Consider the following 17,910-nt stretch of genomic DNA (forward strand, 5'->3'; position numbering starts at 1 on the left):
ATCCGCCATGTTATTCTGTCATCTTTTCTCCTTTTTTTCTAAAAAGCAATAAACGCCACTCCTCCTTTTCTGCAAAATGCAATAAATCCACTCAACAAATCACAGCGCACCATTCCACGCACTGTAAACAATAAGGGTGGCACGTTGAATACACGCTGAATCCTAGTTTTCCTCATCTACTTTGTGATCAACAAACAAACAAAAACAAGATAATACTTTGATGGCACTGATAAACATCAAGCTTCTGTCATGCTAACACATTGACCCCAAGAGATCTTATGAAAAACTTTCCATTATTTTACTCAAAGTCAACGAAAATCAAGCAGGACCAAATATTTTACAGCTGATCGCTGTTAAAAAAGTTCAGCAACGACGTCCGAAGGATGACAGCAGCAATGACAGTGTTCTTAATATGACAAAGTAATCGTTTTGATTAATGCCATTAATGTTCATTGTTTAATCCGTGTGTATACCACTAGTCAACTAAATGAATATAACATGGCAAAGATGAATGCACGTTTAAATATTGATTCAATAGATTTATAGCATTTTGAAAAGAAAAACTTCATGGATTTATTGCATTTTGTGAAAAAAATAATCAGTTTTAAAATTATGGATGTGAATTTTAATGTTATTATAACCTAAAGATGCTATGTGAAAGTTTGTAACAGAAAATAGTTGGTATAGAAAAACGAAATTAGTCAGAATAGATTTATTGCGTTTTGGAACCAAACTCTTCCCATTTTTCCCTAACTAGTAGACATCCATTATGAATCCTGTGAGTCCAATACTTAACACAGACATCAAAACAGATATTTTATTTTGTCATACAACACCAAAACATCTAGAAGGCTTTCACACCTCAGATTTGAATGACACATGTCCCACACAAACACACACCAATCGTGTTCATTTCATGCTGAGCCTTGTCTGTAAATAGCTGTAAGGTTGACACGCTCATATATAGAGTCACTGACTGAGTTCTCCATTCTCATTTCCTTGACTCCAGTCTGAGTCGGCAATGTCCCTGTGCGTGTTCAAGCTGTGATGTGTGACCGCTGTAAGTCATGTTTCTAACACAGTGAAGAAAACTGATCGGACATGTGCCACTGTCCTGTGACATTCAAGCTCTTGTTACAACTTTAACCTCCTCAAACCCTCTGTGCCACTTCTTGATGTACAGCACCAGTCAAAAACAGAGTTTAGAGCTTTGGAGCCCAATCCCAGATTGTACATTGGACATCAAGTAACAAACCAACATTATACCAAAATAGTTTTTATTATACAAACAAAAAAACATTTTAGATTAAACATACATTATAAGTTTTGACATGAAGTGCCCAACTCCATGCAGACTTAATAACATCGGACAATTGAGAATAATAAATCCAGCATAACAAAAAAAGGGCCACACGATTTATTAGTATTATTCATATTACCAAATGTACCTAAAACCTGACCTATGTTCTTTGATTTCAACTTCACTTTTTATAATCTACTGCTGTCAGAACAGATCACAGTCCACCTGTTGGATCTGTCTGTCTTGCTATCTACATACAGTACTGTACATACATATATGACCATGTTCCCTCATGTGATACTGGAGCTATGTGACATTGATATAGAGAAGCAGCTGATGCATGCAAAGAGATGATGCTAAACTCATGGCCTGTGTATGTTTGATAAATAATTAGGAGTGTAAAATAAGAGAGCCAGATGTGGTGATGAGAGATTTGATCACTGATCATAAATAAATGATTATGTAGAATGATGACAGACTTAGACTCAATTCCAATTGTATTTTATACCCTACCCATTTCCCTTGGGTTAAAAATATTCCCCTAAGAAATGTGACATCACTAACACGCCAGCATATGACATCACACGTCCTACGTTAAAGTAGATGCAATATTTATCACAAACTTAAAAGATGCCCCCTTAACCTGTAGTCATATAAGTTTAGTTACAGCCTAAAAAGAAGTTGTGTAAACCGGCACATCACAGAGACCCCCTGTTAGCGATTCAGACGCTCTTCCCCTCCGTCTATTCCCATTCCGGTTTCCCGCATTCGCTGTTGTGTACCGGCAATCTGAAGCACCAGGAGTTTTCCCCGGTGTGCCGCCTCCGGAACGGGAGCAGACTGGGGCAACCGGGACTACTCTTTTAATTTAGGGGTTGATTTAGGGTTAGGCCTGTAATTGATAGGAGTGTCGGTCCAGGAACTAGCCAGGTCTTTTACTTGCCTTATTCACCTTGCTCATTGCTTTTCTGTAATGCAATAAATTCAGATGTACCTTAATTACAAGATCTGTCAGTAAGACAATGGCAAGAAAAATGGACACTATTAAAGCACAATTGATATTAGAAAGACCCTCTTAAATAAGGACATTAGGGATGTATTTTACTGGAATCGCTTAAAGAACGTATTCTCTTGTTAGAAAATGACTGTATTAGGCATATCCGTCTCTTTAATAAGGTACTCTTATCTTTTTTTTTTGTTGGAGTCAATGGCACAGCGAAGGTGACCACCAGCTGTGTGGCTTTACTTCCCACCTCAGCACTCCTGAGACCTACCACACACCTGCACCTCTCTCTCTCTTTCTCTCTCTTTCATTCTGTATAGTCATTTTTATATATACACCTCTAATTCCGTTTTTTTAAGTTTTTGCTTTTAAAAGAATTGTTCATCCACATAATCCCATCTAAATGACTTACAAAATGCTTGGACGGTCATTAATTTGTACTCCACCTAGCCAAATGTTTTTATTAGAGTTTATTGCCATGTTAAAGAGACACTCCACTTTTTTTGAAAATATGCTCATTTTCCAGCTTCCCTAGAGTGACACATTCGATTTTTATTGTTTCGGAATCTATTCAGCCGATCTTCGGGTTTGGCGGTACCACTTTTAGCATAGCTTAGCATAATTCATTGAATTTAATTAGACCATTAGCATCGCGCTCAAAAATGGCCAAAGAGTTTTGATATTTTTCCTATTTAAAACTCGACTCTTCTGTAGTTTCATCGTGTACTAAGACCGATGGAAAATAAAAAGATGTTATTTTCTAGGCCGATAAGGCTAGGAACTATTCTGGCGTAATAATCAAGAACTTTGCTGCTGTACCATGGCTGCAGCAGGCGCAGTGATATTATGCAGTGCCCAAAAATAGTCCCCTGCTATTGAAAGTTAAGGAAATTGCAAGTGAAATTTTAAACATGAAAAATATTGAAACTATTTGGTCATTTTTGAGTGCAATGCTAATGGTCTAATCAGATTCAATGGATTATGCTAAGCTATGCTAAAAGTGGTGCCGCCAGACACTTAGATCAGCTGATGGATTCCAAAACGGTAAGAATCAAATGTTTAACTCTAGGGGAGCTGGAAAATGAGCCCTTTAAGTGTCTCTTTAAATTTGCATAAATAGTTTTTCTTTTCTTTTATTGTCCTCTGGGTGGCACGACACTCAAGTGCATAGTGCATAAATAATTGAGCTCAGAGGTGAATCCCTCTAAAGGTTGAGGTATAGTCCATGGTTTACGTGTGGGTCTGCGTACAGTGCACATGACACAATTTTCGTCATCAGAAGAGTGCGTGCGTACTGTACGCGCACCACCAGATTTTTAACTCTTTCCCCGCCATTGACGAGTTATCTCGTCAATTCAGAGAAAGCATTTGCATAAAAAAGTGTTCTTGATGAATTTTTATGTTCATCTGCTAACTGCTATCATCCACTAGATGGTGCTTTTACCCAATTTATAACGTTATTTACTAATTTTTAACTGTTTGTATGTTTTGATAATCATTCTGAATCTGATCTCTAACAAAATTCTTTCACAAAAATGCAATTATTTCAGCGTATTGAGTTTATAAGCAGAGAAAAAAAAATATAGATTATATGAAAAAAATCCGGTTTGCTTATTGTTTGTTTGAAAGCAGAGGGTCTGTTTTCTTCATTTGATATATTTGTATGTTTATATATTTTAAGAAGAACATTTTCCTTGAATGATTTTTGTGAAAATCACACAAAATGCTGGCGGGCAACTTTTCAAAAATGGCTGGCGGGGAATGAGTTAAAACCATGCGTACATTGTATGCATAGGCATCGCATGTGCTTACAGGAGAATGAAGTATGTAGCCCAGGAAATGTATTGCATTTTGTCACAATGCGCATGCGTGGAATTTCTGTGTACACGTACGAGTCAAATAAACTATATTTTGCATGGCTGTGCACATACATTAGCATACACATACTATACTTAAGTGCGTTTGACATGTTTTTCTCATTTTTGATTGAGGTGGCGTTTAACTCTTTCCCCGCCAGCGTTTTTTAAAAAAGTTGCCAGCCAGCGCCAGCATTTTTCATAATTTTCACAAAAGTTTAATGCCTTCCAGAAAATGTTTTTCTTTTAATATATAAACAAACAATATATCAGATGAAAGAACAGACCCTCTGCTTTCAAAAAAAAAAAAACGTTTCATCCTACCTTCATTAGTTCTCTTGTAATCACCTCTCAAATATGGGTAGGTTTCTTCAAAAACACTGAATGTTTGATTGAAGTGCGATTATGGATGTTTTGTAGCATTTATCTGGAGTATCATATCCATACTAGAAGCACACATTTTAGACATTTTGAAAAATGTACTTCTTCATTTGTGGATGGGATGGCAGAACACACAGCATGCTACAGCGCCATGTGATGTCATTTAAATACGTTTAGAGAGTCTGACTTTCATTTAGGGAGGAAAGAGATGGGAAAGTGAACATAAAATTCATTATTCATCTTGCTGTAAGGAAAGCTGTTCCATAATTCATCCCATTTCAGCAGCGGAATTAAAGAGATATGCTCGGCTCAAAAGCAGTCCAAGTTTGGTGGAAAGTGCAAGTCAGACCTAATCTTTTGTGCTTCTAGCTGTCAGTCAAAAGGTTTTGTTTAAAGTAGGTCAAGAATACAATGTTAAAAAAGTCAATTTTAAATGTAAGTTTATGTAACTGTTTTGATATTAAACACTTTATTTTACAGTGAATAAGCCATTTGTAGATAATGCTTTATTTGTTTGAAAAGTGCAACACAACAACATTGGCTTAACGTTGGTTTGGGACTAATGTCTGTCCTAACTGATGGCGGTTGAAGGAAGTGCCTTGTTTTTTGCTGTAGCAGACTATACGTTTTACCTCTAAATAAATTCCTGTACCTCTGATAGGATGGAAAAATTTGTATTTGTTATGTAGTAGCACCAAACTACCAATATCTTTCCTAGCCTGCATCCACGTACCATCTCAATTATAACACTGAATAGAGGTCAGTGCTCCCTTTAATCACCTACAGAGTAAAGACAAAGGCACAGAGGGGATCTGACCATAGATCAGACACAAGTCTTTTCCAAACAGCTTAATTTAGCCCACTGACCCTTAAAATTATATTTCTTTGTTTTTACACAAGATTAATGTTGGACCGACTCGATGCTGGATGATTGTGGCATTTATTTGAATGCTCTGTAGAATGGAAATGAGTCTATAATAGCTGATATTAATCACTTGCACACATCAGTAATAGCCCGGTTCCTGTAATGACTGTTAGTAAATGCTAAATGCAAGCCACCAGTGAGATGCATGCATAAATAGGTCTGTTTTTGTGTGATTAAAACTGTGATTTAAAATGTATTTGCTGTTTACATAGAAAGCAGTTTAAAGGGATAGTTTACCCAAAAATGAAAATTCATTTGTAATCAAACTGATCATGAGCCCCTTGACTTCCATAGTAGGATAAAATAATACTATGGGAATGAAAGGGGCTCATGAACAGTTTGGTTACAAACATTCCTTAAAATATCTTCCTTTATATTTATCCGGAAAAAAATTAATACAAGTTTGTAACAACATGAGGACAGATGTTTCATTTTTGTGGGAAGGCTATGCTTACATTTATACATTTTCATTTTAAATGCACAAATTTTGCTACAGTTGCACCTGGCATTCAAACTACTCCAGAGTTTTCGACTTTTGTAAACACAGCAGACCTTGTTTAAGTTTGAAAAATCAAGAGGTTACGCTGCAGCGTAGATAGACATAACCACAATCTTATGTATACAAAGGCATGGGTGCCCGCATCCTGACCCTGCTCTTCTGAATAATTGCTTATCCTTCCCTGATTCGTCAAGCCCCTACAGTATCATATGATATCATTATGCTTCCAAAAAATGAACTGTTTCAGCTGTTCAAACTCTCTTTTTTAAGCACATTGTGTGTTTATTCATGACACAAACACCCAACCAAGCATCCAAGTAACACAAAAACATGTTTGGCGTTAATTAGAAAAAACAAATCAGTCACTAGTGATCGCCGACACTGTTTTCTATTATGCCTGCTTTAACATGACGGCACATAGATTTACTTCTGTTAAATGGAGGTTTACAACCTAAACAATACATTTTGTGCCATCAACACAGATCATAAATGCTTTATCAACTTATTTTTAATTTTTTTCCCGTCATTGATAGTTTATCTCGTCAATTAAAAGAAATCGCTTCCCTGCCAATGACAACTTTTTACGGCAATCCATATTTCCGCTATTATTCACTAGGTGGTGCTCTTACCCAATTTATAAAACACTAAGGGCCAGATTTACTAAACAGGGCAAATTAGCGCAAGAGCGCAATTCCAAAAAAGTGCAGATGGGAGTGGAAATATTTATGGTTATTTACTAAAAAGGCACAAATTAAATAACACAGGCGCAACAGATAATTTCCATAATGACCAATGCAAGAGCTGATCTGATCTGTGCTTGAGTTTAGCACCACGGACATCGCAGCAGAAAATTCTTGGTGTGATATCTTCGCCATAGTACACTGAAAAGAACTGGAGGACAAAAAAATGAAAGTTTACAAATAAAACATCTGGTTTTATGACTTCTCCTAGTGACTCCTCCTTTCTTTACTTCAGCAAATAAAAAATAACATGGCTTGGCAAACAATATTTTTGAATAATAATTTGTTCCTCTGGCATTCCAAATAAACTGTTACATGTTAAAACAATCCTCTGCCTTGTATCACACGTTCTCTGATGGTGATGTCTCTTTTTTTAGCAACAATTACAGGCATTTCAAGCACGAAGGATTTAAGACATGCTTATTTTCAGTGTTAAATAATGGTTCCGAAACGCGTAAACATTAGTAAAATCGCGTTGTGTGAATTATTTAAATAATCTCCTCCCATAAATTTTGCTCCTGAAAGGGAAACTCCTAGAAATGCATATGCAGGAAGGTCAGTCGCAAAAATAACTAGACCACACCTTTTCAGTGCTAATTAGACACAGCGCGTCTTTAGCAAATCCCAACAGTCGTTATTTAACGCCAAAAACTGTTAGTAAATCTTGCCCATAACCATTAACTGGTCCAAAAACAGTAAAAACTCTGTGTATGTTTTGATCATCATTCTGAATCTGATCTCTAACAGAAGTACTTTACAAATATAGCTGCAAGCAGCGATACGGGGCCAAGCACCTTCAGCGCAATGAGCACCCAAAGCACAGCAAGAAACATACAACGTATCAATCACCCAGGGCGCATTGAGCACCCAAGGTGCATCAAGAATACAAGGTGCTGCAAAGAACCCAAAGTGTAGCAATCACAGAGCAGAACCACCGCAGTGCAGAGAAGCAACCGAAAACATGGCAAAAACAGAACATATGTGAACTACAGACAGGTTGAGAAGAATAGGTGAGAATGAACAAAATGTTAATAGAAGAAATTAACAATTGCCTCAGGCGGGATTCGAACCCAAGAACTCAGAATCTCTTTGCATGTGCCTTACTAGACGCGCCACTCAGTTGACACAGTTCAAGGGACTGCAGAAAAGAGATTACAGAGATGCAAGCATTGACATATGCCAATCACCAAAGATGTAGAAATGACACCGCAGAGCAGAAGTAACAGAAATACAATGTCTATGAGAATCAAAAAGCTCAAGTGAGATTGAAGACAAGAAGAACATTCTGTAGAGTAACGCTATAAAATGTAATATACAGTAATTAGCAATGACAAATAGACAACATCACAGGCACGATCAACTTTACAGAGGTATTTCTCAAAAAAATTCCTAGGTGCCAGAAAAATCTGTTCAGTCATTTCTGTGCGAATTGCTCCAAACATTATACGAGCAGAACCTGGCATAAAATAAACAAAATTTGTAAAAGGAGTAGCAAAAAAATCATTTACCATATGCCTTACAATAACACATGAACAGAGTGATGGAAAATGACAAATGAGGTATCGTTGCAATCGGCATAAACCAGTGAATACAATTTCACAAAGAAAAAATATCAGACAAAGTATTCAGAAGTTATAAGCAGTTCTATAAGAACAGTTATAGTTTATAACCCCTAGGTGGCGCCGTACTCTGACTTCCCAGGTACCTTCAGGACATCAAGCTGAAGCTCCCAACCTATTTTTCCGCCGATATATCCAATACTTCAAAAGTTATAGCAATTTATGACAAATTTCAAAATGGGGGACAGGCGGTTCGGTCAAACTCGGCATAATACACATCCACAGATGCGGCATGAGCCAAGGAATCCGTAGACACCACTATCATAATTTTCTTACAAACAATTCAGTAGTTATGGGCAAAAATAGCCATTGAAGGAGGAGTAGCGAAAAAAGGAAATACTGTACATTTCAAAATGGCCATAACTGTAATGGGTGGAGTCTTACTGTAAGGTATTAAAAACTATTAGCGTGATGAGAGCAATCACATGTACTAAGTAGAATTTTCATAGATCAAACCGATCTGCAGTTATAACCATTTGAACATTTAATTTTTGCACTGCTGGTGGCGCTATAGAGTTACTGCTAGAGACCCCATTTTTGGCCACATGACTATTTATGACCACCACTACAACTGTGCCAAATTTCATCATTTTCCTACATACGGTTCATAGTGCTGCCATAGACTCCCTTAGGGGAAGAAGAAGAAGAAAGTACAATTCCAATAGGTGCCTGGCCCCTAAAAATACAATTATCTCAGCTTTTTGCTCAAAATTTGGTATTTTTGAAGAAATCTACCCATATTTGAGAGGTGATAAAAAATCTGTTTCATCCTATCTTTATTTGTTCTCTTTTGTGTTTAAAAGCAGAAGGGCAATTCATTTGATATATTGTAGGTTTATGTATTAAAAGAAGATTTTATTGGAAGCCATTAAACTTTTGTGAAAATCATAAAAAATGCTGATGCCAACTGGCAACTTTTTTTGATAACAATTAACATTCATTCTAATTTAGATAATGATAAAAGTGCTCTGTATTATATGCACTATGTATATATAGCACTCATGTTTTTTGTGATTTACTGTTTTTTTTACATAAATCATCCTAGATAATGTGATAATTGAATTCTCTCTCTTCTCTCTCTCTCTCTTTGTCTTTTACAGATCTTGGTCTGGATCAGTTTACAGTGAAGCGCTATGATGGAAAGGTAAGCAAGCACAGTGTGAGATGTGGGCGAGTGAGTGGGAATGAATGGTTACTTTTGTCATTGCAGCACGACAGAATGACGCAGGACGGATCCATTTGTTTTATTTCAACATAAACTTTCTCTTCACAGAAACTCATCCACTCTTTTGAGTCACATTTTCTCTTTATGGTACAGCAGAAGGACATTTACGCTTTTTTCTTTCCATTAGGGATAGATGTCATTGTTATTTGTATTTTCTGTCATGTGCCAAAACACTTTCTTACTTTCTGGTATCATCTCTGCACTTTATTCTTGAGATGTCTCTAGGTTTCTGCCTTTAAATACACCTTTACTGTGTCCGTATCACTGTGACATCATTAAACAACTTAATTTTAATCTTTTCTTGGTGACCATGGCACCCATCAGTACTACAGATGTGCAGATTTTTGTTTATATCAGCATGCAAATTCATACAGATTTGACCTGTGCATGGATGCGTGTAGTTTCAGGACTTTCTAAGAACATAAATCAAACGACTCCGTACAGATAACCCTTGAACGTGGCTGATCGTTGTACTGGTCCGACCATTCGATCTTTTTGCGTAGTACTTTTTACACACACGTTTTGTTAACACATTAATAGTAATGAGTTGATTGAACACATTGTTATTTAGCCTCGGTGAAAACACTTCTCAGTTTTTCACTGATCAAGTCTTGCAGCTAATCGAACTAGCTGAAAAAGATATAGGCGGTTTAAATCCATTTAGTACAGAATAATTGCTCTGAAATTACACTGAATTAAAATCCCAGTGGCACCAGCAAAAATTGACTGGACATGTTCTGTCCATATACGCCATGGGGTTGACATGACAGATTTCAGGTTTCAAGGTTTGGCTGGTTCACACATACTCCGTTTGCATTGCAAATGTGGTGCACATTTTTACGTGTCCATGTTAACAGGTTAGACTGCAAACGAATGTGGTCTATCCAGTCCATTGCAGATGCAATGCATGTGCAGAACGGGGTCAAAATGATCACAGATTATCATAAAATCGTAGGAATTTCACTATAGATGCATATCATTAAAATATACTACTATAAAGCATTTTACACTGTAAAAAATCCGTTAAAAAAGGTACAATTCTGGCAGCTGGGATGCCGGAAAATACCGTAAAATAAAGGTATACTGCAAACAGAGTATGTGTGACACACGATCAGAAAGGGAACAGGGACGTTCGGTCAGGGGGAACTGGGATGTGATCAGACCGTGGGAACCTGGACGCGATGAGACCAGGGGAACCAGGGTGGGATCAGGCAGGGGAACAGGGACGCATTTAGTCAATGGTAACTGGGACGCATTCAGTCTGGGGGAACTGGGATGTGATCAGACCGGTGGAACCTGGACGCGATGAGACCGGGGGAACCAGGGTGGGATCAGGCAGGGGAACAGGGACCCATTTAGTCAGTGGTAACTGGGACGCATTCAGTCTGGGGGAACTGGGATATGATCAGACCGGTGGAACCTGGACGCGATGAGACCAGGGGAACCAGGGTGGGATCAGGCAGGGGAACAGGGACGCATTTAGTCAGTGGTAACTGGGACGCATTCAGTCTGGGGGAACTGGGATATGATCAGACCGGTGGAACCTGGACGCGATGAGACCGGGGGAACCAGGGTGGGATCAGGCAGGGGAACAGGGACCCATTTAGTCAGTGGTAACTGGGACGCATTCAGTCAGGGGGAACTGGGACACGGTCAGACCGGGAGAACCTGGAAGTGATGAGACCAGTGGAACCAGGATTATCAGACAGGGGAACAGGGACGCGTTCAGTCAAGGGAGAAATGGGATGTAATCAGACTTGCGGAACCTGGATGCGATGAGACTGGGGGAACCTGGACGCGATGTAACCAGGGGAACCAGGATGGGTTCAGACCTAGAGAACCTGGACGGGATGTAACCAGGGGAACCAGGATGGGATCAGACAGGGGAACAGGGACACGTTCAGTCAGGGGGAACTGGGATGCGTTCAGTCAAGGGAAAAATGGGATGTGATCAGATTGGGGGAACATGGATGCGATGAGACTGGGGGAACTTGGATGCGATGAGACCGGTCGAACCGGACCAGGGACGAGGGGGAATCTGGAAGCAATCAGACAGGGCAACAGGGACGCGTTCAGTGTGGGGGAAGTTAAATGAGATCAGACCTGAGGAACAGAACGAGATCAGACAGGGGAATGGGGCGTGTTCTGTCATGGGGGAATCAGGATGCGAGTGCAGCCCAGAGGTTACATTTGTCTATGTTGCTGTATAATATCTGACACGTTTCAAGCATCACATTGAGCTTAAGTTACTGTGTAAAATAAATGTATACAAGCTACAGGTCCTTTGGATGCCTGGCTGCCAAATCCTCTGAACAGTCATCGTCTTTCCACGTCTTCAGCAAACCAAAACATTTTATTTTCAACAAGCTATTTGTTTCAGAGATCAGTTTAGCCACAAGCCAGACCAATGAATAAATACAGGCCGGAAGTCCACTTTGGTTCAGGAGCGTACCAGCGACAATGCACGTGCATTCGATGAAACCATCTATATAACCTCTAGTTTGTTTTATATTTTTCTTTTTGTCCCCGCGGGTTCTCAGCCAATGTGTTTCCTGAACGATGTGAAATATGTCTCTGTATTTCTTAATTTCTTTTCATCTATCTGAGCTGGCACTTGGGATTGCTAAATGTAGCCTCCCGGCAGGACTGTTGGGACGGTCTTAATCATCCTCTCTCCACGTCACCATGGCCACCGAGATTTTAGGATAGGATTCCAGGAAGAGTATTTTTAGCCTTTGAGTTCGCTATGCTACTTAACACTTGTGCATAATTGTTATGTAAGCGTGTGAACACTCCAGCACTTTTAACCTTCATGTTTATCGTACGTCTACAGTAATTTGCAGGTCATCACGGCTGGTGCTTCGCAAGTGTGATTTTCACAGCTAAATTTGTGTGTGTGTGCGCGTGTGTGTATAAGAGAACGTGCACTCCCTTTAGCCCACTTTTAATGTGCAAATCTCATGTATGGTTTCTAAAGTATGACTGTCAGGGTTGGGGAGGCTAATTTGAAATTGTAGCGTGCCAAAATACAGGCTACTCATTTACGCAAGTTCAACCGGAGTCAAAGTAAATTTATGTAGCAGCTATGGTACGAGTTGCATAAAGTTTCTAGTTAGTCATTCCCCAACACTGATAGCATGTATGTATGTATCTGTATTAACATCTATGAATTGTGTATCTATGTTCAGTCTCTTAACACATGAATTCATTGTTCCTCCAGGTCTCAAGATGTCCTACATTGTGTTATTTAATCCTATGTTGTGTTTGTGTTAATTAATTTGTGTTTTCGGCTCTTTCATGCGTTCATCTAACCAATGAAACCCGTCATTCTCTTTTCTGCCATCTCTTTACCTTTTCATCCCCCCCTTGGAATCGCCCCCCTTTCTGTGCGCCCCTTCCTCTCTGCAGGACTTCTGGCAGGTATGGGGCGTGTGCCAAGCTGCATGGGTCTGCGTGTGTGTGTATTTAGCTGCTAATGAAAACTTAACTGGACCTCTTCTCTGTCCTTTTCTCTTCGCTTTCTCACTCTTTTCGAGTTGTCAGAGACGAAATCTGCAGGAGTTCTGGCCAAACAATGCATTAAAAGGCTCTAAATTGTATTAAAAATCACAGGATGGGTAATAAAACTAAGCCGACCGGGGCCAGATGAGCAGGAGTGAGCTTGAGATCAGCAGAAAAGAAAATTCGAACAGTATGGCAACTGCAAAGAAAAAGTGAAGTTTCATTTTTACTGACAATGCAGTTTAAAGGAGACCACAGCAGAGAGGCCGACAGTGTTTGTACTACTATCGTGCGGTATCAGATATCTCTGTGCCAGACGTGGCATCTGGTGTCTTTTCTGTCTCGACACACGCACCAGGCAGTCCTCTTTAACATCGTAATTTCATTGGTTTATTTTGCGCTGTGTTTGTTTAGGCAGTGCCTAATGGAGATGAATGCATGCTTGCACTTGCCTTAAAGCTGTGTAATGTTCTGCAAAAACAATGATAAACAAGATTCCTGAACACTCCCCACAGTCTGCAATTGTTCAGTACAAACTCGTGCTATTGGCCAAGACGGTTTTCTCAAACAGGGCAAAGTTTTGACAGCACCACAAAGCAATGTTTGCACTTTTAAGGCAAATCGACCTATGAAGGTTTTGTTTGTAGTTAACATAAAAACGACACACAGTTCACCTTTAAAGCTGTAGTATACATTGCTAAATGGGCGGTATTGATCTTCACTCAATGATTAAACAAGGCACACCCCAACTCACACACACACACACACACACATACCTGAACAGGCAGACTAGAGCTTTAAGGTGTGTTTTTACCAGCACACACTTTACGTACTTCACAAACACCATACTATGATTTGTACAGGACTTTGGATTAATCGATAGCAAACAAGATACTGCCGCTTCATTCTGCTGATGCCCACACATTGTATAGCACCACCCACCCACATACACACGCACCCGCTACAAGGTCTTGCTCATACGCAATATGCTCTGTTTTGGAAGACCAGCTGCCGTCTATCCCTGCTGAATTATTAAGCATAGAGATTCTCCTTTTGTGTGTCGAACAGATAAAAAAGAGCGCCTGTTTGTCTGTGCATGCATGTGTGTACAAATGCTTATGTACATGAATAATGCAACACAGTCAGGGTATCAGAACAGGGATCTGGTAATACGTTAGTGAGTCGGCTCTATAAACTTACAGCAGACTAAATGGGTATAGTTAATGTCATTTCTGGTTACATGGTTACAACAAGTGCACAAAATGATGCATGGCATGACATGACCTTATGTCTAAACTTTTACTCCCTTTTTTACCTTTTATAGATTTTTTACTTTTACCCATTTTTAACTATGAACATTGCACAAAAAAGTGCAAGTGTAAATAATCAACACATGTAATTTATTATAGCACTAACTATTATGCAGAGCTCTTAAACTTCTTTTGTTTATAACTGTTTCACTTTCATAAATTGTTAAATTTCATTATTCACAACATAAGTCATATAGGCTTCTCCTAATGACAAAAATTTCATTTCATTTTTTTAAATATCAAAAGATATATAGGCTAAACCGCCTTTCCACTGTACACTACATTTGGATGTGATTGTCAGAGTTCGCCCCCTAGTGGCAGTCGTAATAAAATTTCAGTTTAATAGTAAATCCGTGATAAAATGGAAGAAAAGCTCATTCCAATGCAAGAGCATTTAATCTACAAATATATTTATACTTAATAACTTATGAGTAATAAATAGTTCAAAAAAAACATCACTTCGGTCAGCGTGTCACATGCGGTGGAGCACTTTTTTTGCATTTTAAGCTCAAATTGGATCTGAAAATTACGCCCCCGCAGCTGGTTGGCACTCCACGCAGTCCCTTTTCCGACTTTCCTCCGTCATTTGTCATGTACAGTCACCTTACAGTGGAAAGGCGACTTTAAAGGGATAGTTAGGCCAAAAATGATATGAAACCCATGATTTACTCACCCCCAAGCTGTCCGAGTTGCATATGTCCATCGTTTTTCAGACAAACACATTTTCGGATATTTTAGAAAAATGTTTTAGATCTTTCAGTTGATTAAATGTAATGTTACCAGGTCCAGGACCTTCAAGTCCAAAAAAAGTGCATCCATCCTTCACAAAATAAATCCAAACGGCTCCAGGATGATAAACAAAGGTCTTCTGAGGGTAATCCGCGCGGTGTTGTTGTAGAAATATCCATATTTAAAACTTGATTAACGAAAATAAATACCTTCCGGTAGCGCCGCCATCTTAGTCTCGTCCGCATTCAGGATGAGAGCTTACGCAGCCTACGGAGGCTACTCTGCTGCTGCTCTGTGCCCCCGCCCTCCGAATTTGTCATACGTCACTAAGAAAAGTGCGTACACTACGCTAATACTCTCTCTTGAATACAGAGGAGTCTAAGATGGCGGCGCTACCGGAAGGTATTTATTTTCGTTAATAAAGTTTTAAATATGGATATTTCTACAACAACACCGCGCGGATTACCCTCAGAAGACCTTTGTTTATCATCCTGGAGCCGTTTGGATTTATTTTGTGAACTGAAAGATCTAAAACATTTTCTAAAATATCCGAAAATGTGTTTGTCTGAAAAACGATGGGCATATGCAACTCGGACAGCTTGGGGGTGAGTAAATCATGGGTTTAATATCATTTTTGGCTGAACTATCCCTTTAAAGGCACACCGCGGAACTTTTTGGCCACCAGGGGTTGCTATTTATGTATTTTTCACGTCTAGAGGCCACAAACGTCGCAGCACCGTCAAAAAAGGAAAAGAAGACAACTCTTAAGGTCACAAAGTGTGCCTTCCAGCATGTCATATGAACATAATTTCATGGGTTTTATTTTGTTCAAACGCCAAAATATCACATAGCTCATGTTTACAAGCCAGCTGTAACGGTGGTTGTTTGTTTAAAGTTTATAAAAAAATTGCCTTAAAGGGGAATCGAACCCTATTTTAAGTCGATGTACCATCACAAGGGTCTTGAAAATATATTATGAAGGTTGAAAAACTACAAAGTCTCACTTTAAAGTAACCACACTGATTTTAAATCAGACTTGACCAAATCAGACTATTTGGGTCGCGGGTGGCCAGTTGACTAGCCCTTGCTTATAGGATTGTTTTCATTCAGGTCAAAATAAATATAGTGTCTGCCACAGATTAGTAGGGATGCACCAATATAACATTTCTGTGCTGATATGAAACGTGATTATTTAGTAGTATGACATCTGCTGATAAAAATTATACACCGATACATCGGTGCATCCCTAGTCGACTGCTTCATAAGATTCTTTCCAGATCAATTGAATTAATACATTAAAAAGGACTTCCTGGTGTATAAATGTCAAAAAATGATTTAAACAGCACCCAATAGAGGATTTGGCATACTGTTCATAATCAATATTTGTTGTGCAAGCTAGCAATGCACTCGTATAGTGTTGTATCAGTGATGAACTCTGGCAACTCAAAAAGATGAATGTTCCTCCTCTCTCTCTTTCTCTCTCTCTCTCTCTCTCTCTCTGTTGGAAGCGGAGACCTATGCCTGTGCTTCAGATCTTTGCATGCCCTGTGCTGCATGCCTGCGACTGTCTGGCTGCAGGACAGGCTGCTAGTGGGACGGGATATAGCTGGCGCCCCCTGCCTGCGCTCGGTGACACCACAGTTTGCTCTTGACCCAGGAACACATTCGTCGTTTCCTCTTAATTTCTGCTCACTTGGCCAAAACTGCATGAACACCGAGCACACAGCATGAGTCGACTAACTTTGAGACAGAGTTTCTGTTATTGTGACAATATTCAGATGAACTCCTGTGGGTACTGTGAGATGCCAGCATAATTATGTGGCCATTATGAGAGGGTGGCAGGAGGCGGAGCTTCGTGTGGGATACTGCCACCATGGAAACCAGTTTGATGTCTTTTTGCTGACCTTAGCAGGTGCCTTCAATGGAAATCCTATGAGAAGGGTTGTGTACAGACATCAAAGATAGATATTTTTCCTAATTTAGATTCGATTGTCATATTAGGTGCTAGCTCTGGTATTACACATTTAAAAGGTTTGGACCAGAAAATTCAAAAATGTATTAATTTACCAGTTTCATAGTGCACTCTATTCCATTTAAATATTTTACATTTCATTGTATGACAAAGAGCGGTACAGACATTGTTTAAAAAGGTTTTGCGTGTTATGAAAGAAGCAATGTCATGACATGAGGAGGGTGAGTAAATTATAACATGAGTAGTATTTTTGGATAAGCTCTTTCTTGAATTGCTTCATAACCATATCTGACCCAAATTATGAAAAACATTTGAAAAGAGGCAGATATGATATTTGAGATGAAGCATCGTACAAAAAACAAAATGCACGATTGAAATTTACAACTCTATAAACCCATACAAGCATCTGTAATGAATGAAAGAGTATAGGGGGTGTGGGTATATTTTTATGTCCCACAGGCATATTATTCATACAGAACTTTGTATGGCTATGTTATTGGGTTGTAACTGACATTTAATGTGTGTTTTGGATGTATTTTTTATTCACCATCTGTGTGTACAAAAAAAACAACGCTTTAGATCAGTTGAAACATGAATCACAAGTGGAATGTATAGCATAGTTAGACACTAGCATTGAAGTGAATACAGTTTGTATTTAAGTTGTAGTGGTGACAATGCATCATGAACAAAACTCACTTCATCTGTTTTTTCCTACTTCCTAGTGAAATCCTTCACAATGTAATTAAGTTCTCCTCCATCTTGCTTAACCCTTACCACAGTAACTCACAGGAGATGGATCACGTGAGCGCTGTCTCTTTGCTCCAGATGGTAGTCAAAGCATTGCATACAT

At 39.0% G+C, this 17,910-nt stretch overlaps 1 protein-coding gene across 1 annotated transcript in view; it reads left to right on the forward strand.

Annotated features, from left to right (window-relative positions):
• The window catches only part of micu1 (mitochondrial calcium uptake 1), a 70,521-nt gene that overhangs the window by 28,183 nt on the left and 24,428 nt on the right, over positions 1-17,910 (forward strand). Inside the window, exon 5 of the mRNA XM_065251099.1 lies at positions 9,424-9,467. Within this exon, the coding sequence (XP_065107171.1) occupies positions 9,424-9,467 (44 nt within the window). The remainder of the gene's footprint in view (positions 1-9,423; positions 9,468-17,910) is intronic.

The sequence above is a fragment of the Paramisgurnus dabryanus genome, chromosome 20, assembly GCF_030506205.2.
Source record: "Paramisgurnus dabryanus chromosome 20, PD_genome_1.1, whole genome shotgun sequence".
Taxonomy (NCBI): Eukaryota; Metazoa; Chordata; class Actinopteri; order Cypriniformes; family Cobitidae; genus Paramisgurnus; species Paramisgurnus dabryanus.